This window comes from Ranitomeya variabilis, chromosome 6 (genome assembly GCF_051348905.1).
Source record: "Ranitomeya variabilis isolate aRanVar5 chromosome 6, aRanVar5.hap1, whole genome shotgun sequence".
In the NCBI taxonomy this organism is placed as follows: Eukaryota; Metazoa; Chordata; class Amphibia; order Anura; family Dendrobatidae; genus Ranitomeya; species Ranitomeya variabilis.
Window position 1 is genome coordinate 505,958,404 of NC_135237.1, and position 20,386 is coordinate 505,978,789.

Here is a 20,386-nt window from a genome sequence, read left to right on the forward strand (position 1 = left end):
TGGCCAGAAGCTCACAATCTCCAATAGTATAGTTTTGCTCAGCTGGCAAAAAACAGTTTAGAAAATAATCAACACAGAACTGACTTTGCTGAAGAAGTTCTTTGCAGTAGAACTGCCCCAGCACAGATTGAAGAGGCATCTACTACCTCCAAGAGAAACTGTTTGTTATAATCGGGGTGATGCAACACCAGAGCTGTCGTGAAGGCCTCTTACGAATGCTGGAAGACTGACTCAGGCCAGACTCTGGCATTAGCCCCCTTCATGGTCAAGATGGAGATAGGTGCCATGAGGGACGAGAAGTGTTTAATAAATTGTTTGTGGAAATGGACAAAACCAATGAACTGCTGGAAGGCTCACATTCCTTGGGGACAAGGCCAGGAGAGAAAAGCAGTAACCTTTTTAGCATCCATTTTGAGATCCTGACTGGAAACCATATAGCCGAGGAAAGGCAAGGAGGGTTTTTCAAAGACACATTTGGAAAACTTGGCAAACAAATTATTCTGCCGTAGACGCTGCAGAACCTGACGGACATGCTTCCAATGGGTAGGTAGATCAGGAGAGAAAATTAGGATGTCATCCAAGCATACGACCATGAAAATGTAGAGATTTGGGAAGTTGTCGTTAAATTCCGGAAACATGGCAGGCCCGTTGCACAGACCGTCTTTCATTCATCGCCCTTAGAGATACGAATCAAGTTGTAAGTGCATTGCATATCAAATTTGGTGAAGATCATTGCTCCACGGATTCTATCAAATAGTTCAGAAGTCAAAGACAGGGAATGGTTCTTTATAGTGATTTTGTTAACACCTCGATAATTAATACAGGGATGTAGGAAACCATCCTTCTTAGTCATGAAGAGGAAGCCAACACCATCAGAAAAAGAGAACTTACATATTAATCCATTGGTTAACCTCTCTTGGATGTACTCACACATGGCCCAAGTCTCAGGTATAGATAGAGGATACACCCAGCCCAGGGGCGCAGAGGTACCAGACTGAAGATCGATGGAAGTGTCGTAGGGTCTTTGAGGTGGCAAGACTCTGTCTTCTCACAAAAGATGTCTGCAAAGGTGATCAGAGAAGAAAGGTTCAAAGGCACTGAAGGATGGGACTTGACAAGGCAGAGTTGTTTGCACCATTTGGTCCACACTGACCAGTGGACCAGGCAACTATCATCCCATGTAGGCGCAGCCATGAAAGACTCAGGAGAACAGAGTTCATGGATTTAGGTAGTATGTAGAGCGAAATCTTTTTGGAATTCAGGATTCCAATATGCAATGTGACTGGGAGGGTGATACATTGGATAAGTTCTGCCAAGAGTTGTCTGTCCACAGTGGCAATAGAGAGGATATTTGAGCTATTGTGTAGGTAGTGAAAGAACCAGATCCTGATGGATGAAGTTGGTAGCAGAACTGGAGTCTACATGGTCTGCTACCAAAAAAGAGACCAATCTCCCCAGACCAGTGTTACCTCAGCCACTCGTTTTGTAGACCAGATGTTAACCCCCAGGGGTGGATGAGAACCTGATGAGACTCAAGATACTTATGGTGCATGCAGACTGTACTGTGCTGTCAGGGCAGGAAGAGGGTTACTCTCAAGATGAGGAGTGGAAGAACAGAGAGGATGACAATGAGGTTGTAGATCCCACTTGAAGTTAACCCAGAGGCACGCAGCTGAGTAGCCTAGCAGAGGTCGTGGTGGAGGAAGACTAGGGGGTTAAGTTGAGGCTTGCCGCACAAACATGGAGTGATGCATCCACGACAAACACTGCATCCTGAGCCACAACTGTGGCCAGCATTCTGCTGTTTGTTAGGCAATCCCCACATGTATTCAGCTGTGTCGACATAAACTAAGTCCCCGAGCACTCCGAAATACTCAGAGACCACCCAAGCAAGAATATACTCGCTCATCACTAGTTAGAAACAGTGCTGACTACTGGGTTGCCACTCTGCTAGATCCACGGTACAAGAGAAAATTTGGCCAGATGCCTCCCCATCTGGAAAGGGGCACGCAAATGCTGGAGTATCGAAACACAATTGTAGACAATCTTAAGAGTGGTTTTCCCCAAGACTGAAGTGAGGCACACACTTCAATGAGGTTATAGACTTCCAATCCGAGGACCATCAAGGTGTCACCACAAAAACATTAGCAGCAGTGTAAGTGGTATAAGTAATTTCTGTGAGTTATTTCACACATTTTTTTAGACCGACCAGCCCGTGCACCAGCTGAACAGAGTACAAGTCTGACACATTGTGAACGTCTGGACAGAATGGTGCAGGAGTATCCAGAGATCAATATCAATGCCATCAGTGGGAATTTGGACCCTTTTGCATTTTGGTCTTAAAAAATGGAAGAGTGGCCGGAGCTCGCCTGTCAAGCCTTGGAGGTTTTGTCATGCCCAGCAGCCAGCATTCTCTCAGGACATGTCTTAATAGCTGCAGTAGTGTCCTGATGGATAAGCACATCCGACTGTACCCTGAAAGTGTAGATCGCCTAACTTTCATCAAAAGGAACAAGTCATGGATCTCCAATGACTTTTGCACCCAAGGCACGGACTGGGCAGACTAGGCAATGGTGTCACTTTGAGTGTCATGCATTGATCTTGCATTATTACGGTTGTGGCTTCTGTGCCTGCTGTTGCTACTGGTGCTGATGTTACAAACTATTTTTTGAATTGTGGAGACTCCAAATTGGGTCTGGTGAGTTGACTGTAGTGAGAGACCTATTATACGGTTTCTACTCTGTGGAAATTGATGCCACTTTAGTGGTATGTGACAATTTTTAGAAATGTGGAGACTACAAGTTGGGTCTCCCTCTGGTGGGATGACTGTAGTGGAAGTTGGGTCTCCTTCATGTGTGTTGTCTATAGCAGTAGGACTCCCAAACTGGCAGGTCTGCGCTTACTTTCACTCAACTACCTGCGCTACTATCCTTATATTTTTCGAGCAATAGTACTCTATGGAACTGATGTTTGTGCCACCTGAGTGTGGCTGGGGAAAACAAAATTGAGCTGTTGCATGAGGTATGAGGGCTCCCAGCATAGAAGGCTTACACCGCTCCCTTACCCACCACGTCTTAATTGAAACTTCAATGGCCCAGACCCTGATACCTTATGCATGGACCATGGCTGACTGCTGCTGTGCCATAAGCAAATTTCTACTGTGGGTCAATTGATGCCACTTTTCATGGTGTTTGCCCCTAATTTTAGCTGTTTGGGAAGCTTTTTGTCACCCCTAAAGGTGGTATGTGCATGTTTGGTTTTGCCTCCCATTGAATTTAATGGGGTTTGGGTACGTTCGACGAACTGTTTGGCGAACATTGTGACGTTCGCCGAACCTTGAAAGGTTTGCTCATCTCTACTGACTATAGCAAACAGCTGTGGTTTGCCATGAGAAAAGTGTATTTTTTCCCCATACTTCCAACAAATCATATAAAACAGCAGGCTGTATAACTTTTTGCTGACAGATAAGTTCACCCTATTTGACCAGGAATTTCATGGTCAATTACTACTACCTATCTGTGGTTCAATACACACTACAAATTGATAGATTTAATATAAAAAATCTTTTCCTCAAATTGTTTTCGCTTGTGGGGATTACAAGACATTTAACATCCCATAACCTTCCGTGAGTGTTTTAAGAGGCGTCCAGCTAATAGGTTTCCTCTGGATCAATATCTGTTTGATTTCCCAAAAGGTAATAGTGCAGTGTTGATGAATAAAAGAACAAACCACAAAATAGATTCTTCCGCTGCTTTGATAGATTATATCCGCATACAGAGGAGAAGAAAAAGCAAGATTGTCCCAATGGACTAGATGAAAATCCAATTTGACAGGGTAGGATTACTCTAATACTTTAGAATTAGAGGAAAATCGCACAATAAAATAAAAAAAGTTACTTGAAACAAGGCATGACAAGAGAAATCAGTCAGAAAGATGGATTATACTGATATGGTTACATAAGACTTCTCAGAATACTATGCGGTGTCTGGCTTATTCCTATGGTCACGTATCAAGCTGGTACATGTCTATGGGCTTTGTTCTTTCGGGAACTACTCTTTGGCCATGGCTATGTAATTGTCAGTTTTACTGTGGCACAACAGGGGAGAGCTTTAAACTGTCAGAATTGTGTGGGTATCATGTGGCTATAGTGTTGGGTACAGTATTTACTGAGTACTGTTATGTAGGGGTGCCAATTACATTGCAAAATCTGAGGAGTAAGAACACTCAAGATTGTCTTTAGCTTTGGGCTATGGAAACCAGGTAACCACTTCAGGAAATGCTTCTTTCATTTCCAGAAGCATTTTTAGAGGGGTTTTTTTTCTAATGCTTTTTGTGCAACCTTCTGATGATTGGACAATGCTTAGTTTTGACCTTTTCCATCAGTTGAGGTTTCAAAGAAGTAACACTCATTTTGTTTTCTCCCACCAGAAACTTTTTAACCCCTGACACAGAAGAAAAATGCTCAAGAGACTGAACATACACAATGTTCCAAATTATTATGCAAATTATATTTTTCTCAGATTTTCCTAAATGGTCGGTGCAAATGACAGTCAGTCTAATAAACGTCATCACCCGTTAGAGTATACATCGAATTTTATTGAAGAAACCTCCCAATGATAACAGTAAAAACTCCAAAATGAATGAAAGCTCAAAATGCAGTGTTCCAAATTATTAGGCACAGTAGAATTTCTAAACATTTGATATGTTTTGAAGAACTGAAAATGCTCATTTGTGGAATTTGCAGCATTAGGAGCTCACATTCACTGAACAAAAAAGCTATTTAACTCCAAAACATCCTAACAGGCCAAGTTACATGTTAACATAGGAACCCGTCTTTGATATCACCTTCATAATTCTTGCATCCATTGAACTTGTGAGTTTTTGGAGAGTTTCTACTTGTATTTCTTTGCATGAAGTCAGAATAGCCTCCCAGAGCTGCTGTTTTGATGTGAACGGCCTACCACCCTCATAGATCTTTTGCTTGATGATACTCCAAAGGTTCTCTATAGGGTTGAGGTCATGGGAAGATGGTGGCCACACCATGAGTTTATCTCCATTTATGCCCATAGAGCCAGTGACTCAGCGGTATTCTTTGCAGCATGATATGGTGCATGGCCATGCATGAAGATGATTTTGCTCCTGAAGGCACGTTTCTGCTTTTTATACTATGGAAGAAAGTTGTTCGTCAGAAACTCTATATACTTTGCAGAGGTAATTTTCACACCTTCAGGAACCTTAAGTCATCACCCATTAGATTATACATCGAATTTTATTGAAGAAACCTCTGAATGATAACAGTATAACCTCCAAAATGAATAAAACCTCAAAATGCCCTGTTCCAAATTATTAGGCACAGTAGAATTTCTAAACATTTGATGTTTTAAAGAACTGAAAATGCTCATTTGTGGAGTTTGCAGCATTAGGAGGTCACATTCACTGAACAAAAAAACTATTAAACTCCAAAACATCCTAACAGGCCAAGTTACATGTTAATATAGGAACCCTTCTTTGATATCACCTTCACAATTCTTGCATCCATTGAACTTGTGAGTTTTTGGAGATTTTCTGCTTGTATTTCTTTGCATGAAGTCAGAGTCGCCTTCCAGAGCTGCTGTTTTGATGGGAACTGCCTCCCACCCTCATAGATCTTTTGCTTGATGATACTCCAAAGGTTCTCTATAGGGTTGAGGTCATGGGAAGATGGTGGCCACACCATGAGTTAATCTCCTTTTATGCCCATAGCAGCCAATGACTCAGAGGTATTCTTTGCAGCATGAGATGGTGCATTGTCATGCATGAAGATGATTTTGCTCCTGAAGGCACATTTCTGCTTTTTATACCATGGAAGAAAGTTGTCAGTCAGAAACTCTATATACTTTGCAGAGGTCATTTTCACATCTTCAGGAACCTTAAAGGGCCCTACCTGCTGTTTCCCCATGATTCCAACCCAAAACATGACTCCTCTACCTCCTTGCTGACGTCGCAGCCTTGTTGGAACATGGTGGCCATCCACCAACCATCCACTACTCCATCCATCTGGACCATCCAGGGTTGCTCGACACTCATCAGTAAACAAGACTGTTTGAAAATTAGTCTTCATGTATGTCTGGGCCCACTGCAACCGTTTCTGCTTGTGTACACTGTTTAGGGGGGCCGGTAGTAGGTTTATGCACCAGAGCAAGCCTTTGAAGGATCCTACACCTTGAGGTTCGAGGGACTCCAGAGGCACCAGCAGCTTCAAATATCTGTTTGCTGCTTTGTAATGGTATTTTGGCAGCTGCTGTCTTAATCCAATGAATTTGTCTGGCAGAAACCTTCCTCATTATGCCATTATCTGCATGAACTCTGTCTGTGCTCTGTTTCAGTCACAAATCTCTTCACAGTACGATGATCACTCTTAAGTTTTCGTGAAAAATCTAGTGTTTTCATACCTTGTCTAAGGCATTGCACTATTTAACGCTTTTCAGCAGCAGAGAGATCCTTTTTATTTCCCATATTGGTTGAAACCTGTGGCCTGCTTAATAATGTGGAACATCATTTTAAGTAGTTTTCCTTTAATTAGAATCACCTGGAAAACTAATTATCACATGTGTTTAAGATTGATTTCAGTGATCCTTTGAGCCCTGATACACAATACCATCCACAAGTTTATTTGAAAAACCAAACAATTAAATCTTTATGACACATATCCAATTTGCATAATAATTTGGAATACAGTATGTCTGGAATTGAATGATGATTCTTTAAGGCGTTTTTTGGGGGTTTTTTTTTTAGTATAGCAGACAGTAAAAAAAAAATGCTGTGAAGTAAATGGAAGCTTGTCACTGGGGTTCAGGAAAACAGCAAGACTTGACATAAGCTTTTGATTGAACTTGACCAAAGGGGCATTGGAACAATTTTTCCTTGATGACCCCTTTCTTCCTGGTCTAAGTTCATGTGTCCTCCATAGGAAGAAAAGAGTAAGGAGCTGCCAGGCTCTTATTTGAAGGCCAGTTTAATATACCGTATATATATATATATATATATATATATATATATATATATATATATATATATATATATATATATATATTAAAATAGAAAATGGCTTTTTGTTTAGTGAAATAAATATTAAACACAAATGAATCAGATCTACCTCCAGTTTATTGCTCTCCAAATATACAGTGGCTCTGTGCATATTACATATTTACAACGTATGCAGATACATCAGAGATGATCGTTTCAGCACCTTTTTATAGACAGGAGAATAAAGCAACAAAATACACAACATCAACAAACAGAACGGAATTAGTGGTGAAAAACGAACAAGGAACGGATCATTCTGAAAGGTCCTTCACTTGGTTACATAGCAGCTTTTAACAAAAAATACGATATATGCAGAATTTCCAGTACAATGAACCATAACTGATGTGAATATAGTGATTATATGGAGGAAATTACCGTCATATACCATCGCCCATCAAAACTTCCAGGCAACACAAACGTTGGTTTAGCATTCAGCACTGCAAGGCTTCCTCCTAGTATTATCTCAGTTGGGTGTCTCCATTTTGAAGAAATGATGCCTGCCTGGCTGCCCTTCCTATACAGCGCTGATGGGGAGAGTGACCAACCAGTTATATATTCCTAGACAGTCCATGGGAGACTTTTTTTCCCTGTTCTGTCAAAATGAAAATTGACACATCAGCAATTTTTTGAGGAGCTAGAGAAGCTGTGGATATTTTACAGATTATTGCGATGGGAAAAGTTCCATGTAAAAATGGAGAAACCATGAAGATAACCGGATCCAGTCAGCTTCAGGGCGGCACTATCAGGCTCTCAATCAAAGAGCAAGCAGCATGTGCTCCTTACCCAGGTATCCAGCCGCTCAGAGATGGCAGGGTGGCCGGTGACCTAGGTATCGAGCTGTAAACTAAAGAATTAAAAATTCCACTAATTTTGAGAATAAGAGTGGAATTTTAACCTAAGACAACCTCTTTAACACTTAGAATGGGTTTTAGCATGTAAATAGACATACTGAGCTGAGGCCATTAAACAACCGCACAACCATGCACAAAGAACGATCGTTAACATGATTGGCACTCCATGCGCACAGAACAGAACCACCTCTGTATTTTTCAACCACTTCTGGTTTTGGTTTATAAATATGAATTTTAAATGCTGACCGAATACTGATCATGTGAACGTAGCCATAGATGGGATATGACCAAGTATACAAACTGACACCTGTTCTAAGTGACATTTACAACTATATATTCACTAACCCAGTACCAATTTAACAGAGCAGCCAACCAGAAAAATCAATGGGTTATTTAGATTTAGGAATATATATATATATATATATATATATATATATATATATATATATATATATATAAAGGAAAGGTTTTGCTGTATTGCAGCCAAGACAATGCAAGTGAATGGGACAATTTTTTCTACTGTAGGTGAAATCCATTTAGGGTATGGGCGCACTGCCTTTGGGACACCAACACACGTTTCCTAGGAGAAGCCACTTCAGGACTAAGATGGCGGTCTTTTTCCTGAAGCGGCTTTGCTGGTAGCCGCCCAAATAATGAACATGATACTTTTAACTGCTTCACAGTTTCCAAACCCTGAAGTGGTTAAAAGACGTAATTAAGGACTCAACAAGTGCACAGCATTGTCGTGTATTATGTTCATTTTGTTTTTCGGAGGTTTAGCGTTGCTTCTTCAGGCGGTTTCCAGTTGGAGTCCACCTGAAAAAGAAGTCATGTGCACATACCCTTAGAGTGGTCTTACACACAGTACTTTTTGGGAAAAGTTTTTTAAGCCAGAAGTTGATTCAAGAGGAAATCTAAATAAAGGACTTAAACTTCTGGCCACAAGGCTCTCTTACACCCTGCACCCTTCATGGATGTCCCGATGATTTGAAAAGTAAAGGACGGTCCATTTTAAAGGATTGCCAAGTGCTGCTCTTTCTGCTTCTATTAATGACTGTTTCGTTATACTTTTGAGCATTAGCACCACGTCCTTTCCAATTGTTGCACCACCTCGCAAAAAGGGATAAGGCTATACAAGTGGTGTTGTCGTTGGCTGGTGCTTCAGTCCTCATCCTTGCAAGGACTTGTACTTCTCCTTCCTGCTGGATCCACTTATGGCTTTGGCTGTAAAACTGCAGTGGTATTTTTCTCAAAACACTTAATTTGAAACCACCCTTAAAGTGCATCTCCAGATATGAATGCACTTACATCCCATGTAAAAAATTTTGGTGTGACAAAGTCAAGTGAGACGGTAGTCTAGTTGTGTAGAACAGTGTTCCCCAACTCCAGTCTTCGCGGCCCACCAACAGATCATGTTTTCCTTTGTATTGTACAGGTGATGGAATTATCTCCTCATTAAATTCTAAGGAAGTCCTAGAAACATGATCTGTTGGTTGGTCTTGAGATAGAGAACACTGGTATAGACTTCTACTAGAAACCCTTCTTGTATATCTCCTTAGTAGGAGAAGTTTCCAGAATCACGAGTGCCTAGGGAACAGAGCTATCTGCACCTGCTCTCCTTTGCAGAGGAGGTACATTTTTCCGGTGGGGCAATGCACACATACACTCTAGTCATGCAACAGTTCCAATCTCCGATGTAGTCCGGCATATAATCTACAGCTTCATTAGTAACAGTCATGCGACTTTCATGCGATTTGTGTGCAACGTTGTAATATTAATTTTGGAATCAAGTTAATGGGCTCGAAATTGGGAAAAACAAAACGTCAACTAACCAGTAACTTACTGCCAACCCTCTCTTGAGGTATCTAGAAACATGAACACATGACTTTTACAGAACTTCCACCTCCCTGAGATGTTGTGACAAAAACAAAAAACAAAAACAAGTACGGTAACTTCCTCAGGTCATATTCAGAAATTAAACAGAGCGACTGCTCAGAGTTTATCATTAGCACATGAAGACCAGTCCAAACTCTTGAGATTGTGCAGCATTCGAGTTTCGAAACTGTAAAGACATCAAAGGTTCTAGAGAAAACTTAACAAGTTTTCTTGCATTAAACACATAAAAACTGAACACAAAATGATCTGAGACACAGACACGACGCAGCGCTGAAAATCTTAGGCAATAAATAAACGCTGCTACTCCGTGACCCCTTTTCTTTGACTTTCATCTTTCCGCTTTGGCTGCTGTGTAAGTAACTAATTAAGCAAAGTCCCATATGTAATGCTGTTTGATTTTGGCTGAATTTTGTCCACTGATTCCTTTCCTGCAGAGGGAAAAAAAAAAATGAAATTGATTAAAAAAAAAAAAATCTTTCTATTCTATTTTCCCAATAGGACATTAGTGGTGTTACTTTGACAAGTTCTTCTCAGGAAATGTTAAGACGCCTTTTTAACCTACACACAAGACACCAGAGAACACAAACTGTTACCAGAAATAATCCAGTCACTCGTTAGGTGAAAAGTCTTAAAATGCTCAGAGGATTTAAAGTTGTGAAATAATGAATAAAAAGTGTTATACGGGGTTACCAGCGTTAATCCAGTGTGGGGAGGATTAGCTAGCTTGATTGGGCAGATTCCCATGTTACCTGTAAAAGTAAGGGCTCATTCACATGTCAGTTTTTCATGTACGAGTGCTATCCATTTATTTTTTCATGGATAGCACTCATACCTGTGATTATTTATGGGATGAGTCGTTCACGCAAAATCGTGGAGACGTGCCCTGTATTGATCCATGTGTCGAATCAAAATCGGCAATGCAAGTCTATGGGTCCATGAACAAAAATTTCACACAACACTTAAACTTATTTTTTTTCCTTCATCACTGAAACTGATGAAACTGATGAAAATCATTGACGAAACTCGGTTTGTTTTTCTCGTACATGAAAATGAAGTGCGAATAAGCCCTAAGGCTTCATACACATGGGTACACAGCCTAAACACAACCTCAAATCTTAGAAATATTGGGCACACTATCTTCATAGGCCTTTAATTTCACATAGGGGCATACCAAGGGTTTCACATCAAATTCCAGGAAGAAAATTGTGGCTTGCCCCTTTGGATGCCACAGTTTGGAGGAACTCTTCTCTAGAATACTCTCATACTGTGCTGTATGGTAGACACCATGTGGCGGCAAATGAGTTTATTTTGCCCTTTTAGGCTATATTCCCGCGATGAGTATTTGGAGAGTTTTTGATGTTGCAGATTTTCTCCACCAATTATGTAAATTATTTTACGTTTATATTTTCATTGTGTTTGAATGCATTTTTACATGCCTTTTATTGAAGGCATTTTTTACATTGCTGTTTTTGGAGTGTCATGATTTAAATAAATCTGCTTGTTTTTTTATATTTCCTGGTATTTGGCTTTGACAACATCTTGATATATTGATATAGTCATGTGTGGATTACATGCATTTTAGTGCGTTTCTGCAGCGGAAAAACACTACATTTTACCTGTGGATTTTTCAGCATTAATGTAATTGTATGGAGAAAATCTGCACATAAAAGTCAGTGTACCCGAAAGAAAAATTGACATGTCTCGGATTAGAAACACGCACCGCATGTCAGTTTACGCTGGGTAAAAAAAAGCACAGCGGGCGTAAGGTTTCTATAAATCCCATCCACTTTGCTGAAACTGTAAGACGCTGCATTTTTGATACAGTGAAAATATGCAGAGTCAAGAACTCACCAAAAAATCATTGTGAGAACACCGCTTTAAAAGGAGCTTTCGGGTTTCACTCAACTCTTCCCAGTATGTTCTTGCTTTCAGCACTGGCGGCATTGCAATTGATGGGGCTGTGTGTCCCTGAACGGCTCATAACGTCAACTTGAGTAAAGCCGCTGAGTTCAGTGCTTGGCTGCAAAGACTCAACACTGGACCGGGGAATTTAAATACAGAACTTAAAAAAAAAAAAAAAAAAAAACTTTCTGGGGAAGATGGTTTTTCTGAAACTGGAAAACCTGTTTACACTGCTGTTTTAGATGTTTGGTCCGAGTACTGATGCAATTGACAACACTAGGACCAATATTATTCAATTGGAATGTTCAGTTGAACGTTTTTTTGTTTTGTTTTTTCACACAAATCGAATCTGCACATGAATAAAAAAAAAAATCACAGCATCCACTAGTAGTGTCTTCCATGTTTTGGATTAGGCTTGCCTATTCCCCTCTATGGGTGAGAAAAAACAAACAAACTTGGATCAAATACGGATCAAGTGTATAGTATGAGATTTTTATGGATGCATTGAAATTTTTAACCAACTGTATTGGGTCTTGTAAATTGTATTAGTTGCTTATGTATAAAAAATGAATGTGTAAGGGTGATAATTGAGATTAAACTCATCTGGTTTTTTTCTGGATGATATTTGGATTACTTTTTTATATGCTCCTACTAGCTTGGCAGAAGGCAGAGCTGTATTTAGAGTTGAGCGAATATGTTTGGAATCGGTCGCCGAACCCGAAATTGCCATATTGGTGCCTTCTTTGTGCCGAATTTTTGTTTGACGATTGTTGCCGAACATATTTGCTCTTTACTTGTCCCATTGACTCCAATGGCGTTCGGCGAATATTGCAAACACAATATTTGCCGGTGATCGTAATCAAACATTGAAAAATTCGCTCAACTCTAGCTGTAATACCAAATATTACCCAGGGACATAAGAAACCCTTTAAGTAAAATGACATTTCAGGAATTTCAAGATTTAGGTCCTTTACTTTTGAGCCTCTTTTTGGAGTTAAAATGTGATTTTTCAGTTTTTCGTTTTGCAAAGTGGCCATGGTTTTCATTATCCGGATATTTTGCCTAATTCATCATTTCAGACTGTTTAAAATGTTGCAATAAGTTTCCACAAGTATTCTCCAATTCCACAGTGTAGTACAAAATATTTCTAGGTTGTTTTTTTTGTTTGAGCTGATGAACACTAGCGTGCGACATTTTAAAGCTTATTAAGGGGTAAAGCGACCTTTCACTACCAGAAAAGTGCAATAGAACAAAAAGAATCTTTGCGTTTGCACCAAATTCAACAAACATCATGCTCCACTGTGATGAATTTAATGCAAAATGAAAGAGAAGATAGAAAAAAGGAACTTAAAAACCCCAACAAATGAGGAATTGGGGAGATGATGTTCTGTAGTGGATATTTAAATGGGTGTTCTAGTCTTCAGGAGCGCAGCGCTTTCGCCTCCCAACCTCCTGTTGGCTGGGGGGGGGTGCGCTCCTGAAGATTGACAGGTCGTGCCAGTAACATGGCGGAACCGCAAACCTAATCTGCCCGATCTGTGAAAGTCAGGTAAAGGCAGCATTTCCTCTGCAGCACTGGAATAGTGCGTAGGTGAAGCGGAATCCGGTGATCCAACCAGGAAGCACGCGCACCTTGCCTAGGAGACCGGCCACCCCGGTTAATTAGTTGAGACCACCCCTTTTAACCTAGAATCGACGTGCCAAAAAAAACCCAAATCTGTCAATTTTTAAGTCTTTATTTTTGGTGACAAAAATGTCAGTGTGTTATTTCTTAATGGACATACTTGTGTGTTTAAGAATATTTTCTTGGACTGGTGCAGCCCATAGTCCGTTCATCCTGCGTCCGGCACCATTCACTGTTGCTCACAAGACGGGATGAGAATCCGTCACCTATGGACCTATTCTGACTCAGGACTAATTGGGATTCCTATAGTATGCCGAATTCAAGAGGAACGCTCCCATTCCCTGCCTGCGGAAATCTCTAAGTGTGGAAAATATGAGAGTCCACATTTGGGAAGTTCAAACATCTGTCAACGTGGAAATCATCACAACATACTTGTGGAGTGCTATGGACCAATATGTATGAAAATCTACATCTCTAGCCTTTTTTAACAAGATCGATACTTGCCAGCCATCTGGCCAATTATCACTTCAGCACTGATCTTTGATACAAACCATGGCCTCCTGAATGTAATATTTTTCCTGCTGAAGCAGCAGTTTATGCTCCAGAGCAGACGTTCTGACTGGGACAAGAAGTTTATTGCTCTTGACAGATAATTGAATTTCGTAACAAAACCTGCATCGTTATTTACAAATTTGTATTTTTTGGCTTGTTATTTTAATCCTCGTTCGTGTCCTTCAGACACACCCCGTCCCATCTGTGGTTTCTTATGTGAGCAATTCTTCATACACCTCGGGGGGCTAGTCATTTAAACTTCTGTGATTTCGCTTTATTTCAACGAAACGAAAATAATTATAAACCATTAATAGAAAATTAGTAAGACGTCCTTATTAAAAGAGGCTATTAATAGTAAATCTCTCACCAGATTTTTGCTAGTCCATCTGCATCATTTAGGGACAGAGACCCTGATTCCAGCGATGTATCACTTACCGGGCTGCTTGCTGTTGTTTTGACGCAATCAATATATTTGCTGCAGCAGATCTATTGATTACATAGGCAGAAAACTGCCTATGAATGATGGGGTCAGGGTTATACAGAGTTCATGAATACGCAGGACTAGTGGTCAACAGGTTTACTAGGCTTCTAGTGACTGAAAAAACACTGATTTTATCAAAACTACAACAAGCAGCCCAGCGAGTGATACATCAGGAATCAAGGTCTCTGCCCCTACATCATGCTGTGCTCAGATTAGGTGGCAAAAACATGGGGACAGATTCCCTTAAATAAGAGATCCTATTAGTTCCAGTATTAGTATCGTACCCAAGAGTAAGGCTTTGAAAGCCGAAACGCGTAGGTTGTTATTCTACTGGAGGAGCGGCCATTGTTTTTAATTACCTAATAAACCATGGATTTTACTAATCACATACCTGCTGCCTCGCTGGAATTTCCTTTTCTCTCATCTTATTAGTATACTCTTCTGCAGAACAACTACATTCAAGATTAAAAGGAAACCTGTCACGCTGATAACCTGCAGATATGGGGTCAATCGGCATGGTAATAGCAATCCAAGGTTGCCTGGCTGCTGCACAGAAAGCCCAGCTGCTGGGAAGAAATTAACTTTATTCCTCCCAGCAGCCTCCGACTTTCAGTCACCTCTCAAGTACACAGTGAGCGGTGCCTGCAACCGCGTCCCTGGCACTGACTGACAGCTGACTCCGCAGGGCATCACTACAGAGCCGGCTGTCGTGGTTACAGCGCCACTCACTATGTACTGAGCAGTCACTAATGCCGCGCCTGCATGACTGAAAGCCAGAGGCTGCCGGGAGGAATAAAGTTAATTTTCTCCCAGCAGCCGGACTTTCACTGCAGTGAACGGGCAGCTTTGGAATGTTATTAACCTGCAGATTAACCCCTTATCTGCAGGTTAATGGTGTTTTGGGATGTGACAGGTTGACTTTAATATATTAGAGGTGACGTCCACATGGGTCAGATATACGGTGTTTCACAGCGGATGTTCTTTGTCAAAACCTCACATCAAATCATGTGGATTTGGTTGGAGAAATTGTCCAGATTTACAGGAGATTTCACTCTTTGCGTTGCAAGTGGTAAAATCTATGGTGAAAATCTGTATTTTTAATCCACAGCGCAGATCCATTTTGTTTTGCAACATATTGATCAGAACCCAAAACCTTGTGCACAATGCTAGTATTGATTTTCCTTTTTAAAATCCACAGCATATCTGACCAATGTGCACACACCCCAATGTGGACAACTACTCCTAAAAATGGTAACTGCTGGTAGTCACGGACCACGTGGATCTATTAGTTGAAATTAAAAAAAAAAAAAAAAATTATACATTTTTGCTAAAGGGGCAGATTAGTCTGCAGCTATGGAATCATGTTCATTGGTTAGGCTTGTGGGTTTTTTACCTTCCTTCTGACAGCTTTCACTCCCTGGTGCAGGAAGCCCAACCCTTGTGCCAATGACAGGCTAAGCAAATGAGAGGCAGGAGGAGACAGATTCAACTTTCAAGTGATCATAAATTAGTTTACAAGATTTCAGAAGAAGACAAGCTCACTGATGGATTCAACGTTAACTCATTCTACCATGTATTTTGATACATAGAAACCAAACATCCTATATATTTGATAACACCATAGTGCACTTAATAAAAAAAAAAATGCTTGACGGTGTCCATATTGTTGAAGATTTTTGTACAACCAATGATGTGTCTTTCTTCTAGACTTAGTATTTTACATGGAATTTTAAGTGGATCAGAATCAAAATCCACGTCTAAAACTCAGTGTGAACATACCCCTTTCCTTTGGTGCCATTTTACTAGCTCCTTTTATTTTACTAGTCCTTGATCTGTGATTTCCGAATTGTACAAAACTATCGCTACATCGCTGCTTTATGAAATAATGGTGCATTACCTGATGGTATTTTATAAAAAAAAAAAACTATACAGGAATGTGAACTCGTCCGATATTTCTGCATTGTTACTGGTCATCAATCATGACGTGCTTTCTGTGATTTTAACCCCTTAAACTCCAGGCCATTTTCCTTTTTGTTTTTTCAACACCTTCTTCCAAAAGTCATTATTTTTTTTTTTACATTTTTCCCTCCCCATAGCCATCTGAGTAGGGAAGGGCGAACCCGAACTGTAAAGTTCGTGCCCGTACTGAACACATAGTGTTCGGTCACATGATCCCGAACACAGGTTTCAGTAATTGGTAACAGAAAACATTTTTTTTTTTGCTTGTGTCGCCATTTTCCGAGACCCATAAAGTTGTCAGTTTTTAGGATCTGGGGCTGTGCGAAAGACTATTGTTTGTGCCCTGAGCTGACGTTTTTACCGATATCATATGGGGTAGATACAATGTTTTGATGTCCACTTATTGCATATTATTGCAATGTTGCGGCAGCCAAAAATAAAGTAATTCTGGGGTTTCGATTCATTTTCCTTGTAATGCCGTTAAGTAACTGGTTTCATTTATTATAAATTTTGATAGATCGAACTTTTACGAAAGCAGCGATATCAAAAATGTGTATTTTTATGGTTTTATTTTAATGGGGCAAAAGGGGGGTGATTTGTACTTTTTAAAATTGTTTTCATAAACTTTTTTTTTTATTTGTTACTGCATTTGTTAGTCCCCTAAGGGGACTTGAAGCCATGATCATCTGATTGCTTGTGTTATACAATCTCCTATGAACGTCAGCTACAGGCTGGCTTTCACAAAAGAATCATCATAACAAGCAAGGGGGTCTTCTGTAGACCTCCAGCTGTCAAAGCAACCCTCCGACGTCCCGTGATCACGTCCCAGACATGCCGATGGGCACGTGAAAAGATGCCATTGCCAGAGAATGATGGCGTCATTTAGAAGCTTCGCCTGCGGCTGTTAAAGACACATGATGGCTGATTAAATCAGCTATCATGTGCCAGAAAAGATACGGGGTCGGTGTGCCCACATCAAAGTCAGGGACATGTCATATGACAGAAATGTACGTCATATGATGTATAGGAGTAAAGCAGTGCTGCAAATAAGATACGTTCACGCTTTAAGTGTATGATAATTCATTATCAAAGTTTGAATAATTCAAAAATGTTAATTGAAAAGTGTATGTTTTCTATATATGTACTAGAATTGTATATCTGTGGTTTAAAGGGAACGTGTCATCAAAATATGACATAGAAAATCAGGTCTTCGTGTTCAATGTATTTTTTTTTTTGGCAATGTTTTTTTTTCCGTAACACAAGGTTTATTAAAAATAAAAATTCGAATTCTTTCAATTTTCAAAACGGCCAATAGGGCTATTTTAGACTAACTTCCTGTTGTTTCAGGAAATCCACACATTTAAAGGAGTTATCCACTACTAGGATAACCCCTTCTTAAACTAAATGTTTGGCCCCAATAAATAAAAAAAGCCTATATTAACCTCCCGTGCCGGGTCCATTCCAGCGGCACTGGCACTCGCTGTCCCAGGGCTGTGATGTGGTGGAATTACATGTGATGCCCGGTGCCCACTGGCGTCACCGTCTCCACCTTCCGTCAAACTGAAAATGAAGTACGGGCTGCAGCTGATCCCCGGCTTCCTCTTTATGTTCAGTTCGTACAAAGGCGGAGACAGTTACACCGGTGCCGATTGGGCGCCGGCGTCAACACCGCATCCCAGCCCAGGGACCGCGAGTGCCGACACGGTGGGGACAACGCCGGTACAGGAGGTGGGTATAAGTTTTATTATTTTATCAGGGGCCAAACATTTTGTTTAAGAAGGGGTTGTCCTAGTAGTGGACTAGTGCAGTGCCCCAGAGTCCTGGTCGTTGCAGTACTGTGGCTCCGCCACTAAGGGGAGCCATGGTGCGTTCGATGGCACTGAAGGAGTTCCTCCAATCAGGTATCACAGACACCAATATGTTTCACAGCTGGGCCTCCGGGGGGAGCTAAGGGTGCTATTCATTAGGCCACTCCCCACCATAGTGGGTAAACTGGGGGTCAGGCAGGAAGTTAGTAGAGAACGCTGACTGGATTGAACGAAGCAACACCTAGTGAGAGAGGGTGTTGTGGAGGAAGAGACAGTAGGGTCTCTGCCAGGGGTGGGATCCTGGCAGAGGCTTGGCATTGGAAAGAACGTAACGGGACCGTGCCTGCTCAGCATAGCGGCGGTGCCCAAGAAAGGACTAGAAGCGAGATAGATTGTGCTGAGTGAGAAACGAGATCAAGCAGACGGAGAATACCAGCAGGGGTTTTGTTGAAAGAGGCAGCACCTTGCTGAGGCGCATTACCGGTGGCCGGAACGCCGAGGGAGTGGAATAATATACAGCTTTAAGCCATACTCCAAACAGCGGCAGGACAGTCAGTCTCAGGCGGGCTGTCTACCACATATCACCTATGAAGTCTTGGGGGGCAATTGCGGGAGAGGGGCGTCTCTAGGGTCCCGGAAGAACTCCAGGCCTACCTGACAAACGGGTGCCGTTCTTACTGTAACATCAGGAAGGGACGGAAGATTAGCAGAAGATCAGTTAATCGAGTTGTGAGGGAACTTAAGAAACAGACACAACAGTTGTGGGGTACTTTCCGTAAGCACAGCAGGGAAGGACTACAACACAAAGCGCTAAGAAGGAAGGCACTGATTTCCACCTGTGAGGAGAACTCTGGAGGTGCCATTGGACCGGCCGGACTTGCGCAGCCTGGTGGGCCGGATTCCGGACTGAGGACCGAGAGATCTCCAGTAAAGAGGTAAAGAGACTGCAACCTGGTGTCCTCGTTATTTACCGCGACCTGCACCCCACAACTGCACCGCTACACCACCGTTAACAGCACCTATTTGTAACGGACGTCCCCCACTGACAGACAGGGCCACGGACCGGGTCTAGCCACCGTGACAACCCCAGGACTGAGATCCCAGAGGCCCGGCTCCGGGTACCCCTCGGCCCTGCGGCGGTGTGGGGGCGCTCCAAATCTTGGCGTCACGAACAGGATCTACTTAAGCCTGAAGAATCAGGTCATGTGTGCCTAGAGACTGTGATTTATTGTGCTTGAACTGTACTTTATTGCAAAGACTGTGCTGTGCCAGTTGCCGCTAAAACCCGCCGCCATTGCAGCGCTGAGGAGAGCGCAGGAAGAGAAGAGGGGCGTGAAGTGGGCGTAGGCAAGCTGGAGAGCGCGAACAGCAATGGCCGCCCAGTCTAAGTATTTCTGTGCCCTGAGGACGTGCCCGTCAACAGCCGAGGTCCGCCTCCTGATCCTGGTTGGAGGGTGGAGGCCATGGGGACGGGGCCGCCCACGAAAGAGACCGCGAAAAGAGGACATTGGAGGACAAATAAAGATGGCGACACCAGGGGCACCACGCGGAGCTGACCCGGCCCGGCCCGAGGCTGCGCAACCCGAGACAGCCTCCGAGACGCCAACGCTGCGGGGCCTGACCCTCGCAGAGCCACCAATGGGTCGACCTCCTTTGCCGCTGTCTGCAGAACGTGTGGCCGCAGCCGAGGCCCGACAGCTGGCCCGCCGGCTGAAGGCCGATGCCCGAGTGCTCACCCGGCTAGGTCAGCCCACGGAGATCCGTCTGACTCCAGTGTCTCCTGTTCCCTCCCAACTGGCCGCGGCTGGGAGCACGCTATCAACACCGGATCTAGAGATCATGCCGGACGCCGAGCATTTACGGCATCTGATGACAGCATGGCGGAGCCGGCCCCAGCCTGCAGAGCAACTTGATCTGGTCAGTGTTCTGGAGATTCCGTCCTCACACTGGGGTGTAGTGGTGGCCTTTAACCCCCGGTATGGAAGAGGGGTGATTCAGGAAATTGGAGAGCCGCTGCAGGTCCGCGTGGATCGGGAGGAAGTGGAGCCTTGCAGCAGGAGGCTCGATCGTGACCTGGAGCCGGGAGATGCCGTCACCTACACGAGGTGGAGGAGGGACACTGGCGAGACGGGCTGGTTCGCCCGAGGTGTCCAACGATGCATTGCCCTCCAGGCTGCTGCCGGAACACCAGAAGGAGCTGATTCAGTGGGGAAAGCAGCAGAGCCCGGCCCCGCGGAACCCCGAGAAG

General features: G+C 42.5%; 1 protein-coding gene across 3 annotated transcripts in view; it reads right to left on the bottom strand.

Annotated features, from left to right (window-relative positions):
* Nucleotides 1-7,106: 7,106 nt before the first annotated feature.
* NIPAL2 (NIPA like domain containing 2) overlaps nt 7,107-20,386 on the bottom strand; it is a 184,076-nt gene continuing 170,796 nt past the window's right edge. For 2 of the 3 annotated variants that reach the window (XM_077270872.1, XM_077270870.1), the window contains one exon: nt 7,107-10,240. In XM_077270872.1, coding sequence (XP_077126987.1) covers nt 10,177-10,240 — 64 coding nt within the window. In that variant the 3' untranslated portion in view covers nt 7,107-10,176. Of the gene's footprint in view, nt 10,241-15,764; nt 15,826-20,386 lie in introns of all 3 variants that reach the window. The other variant, XM_077270871.1, reaches the window with a different exon arrangement.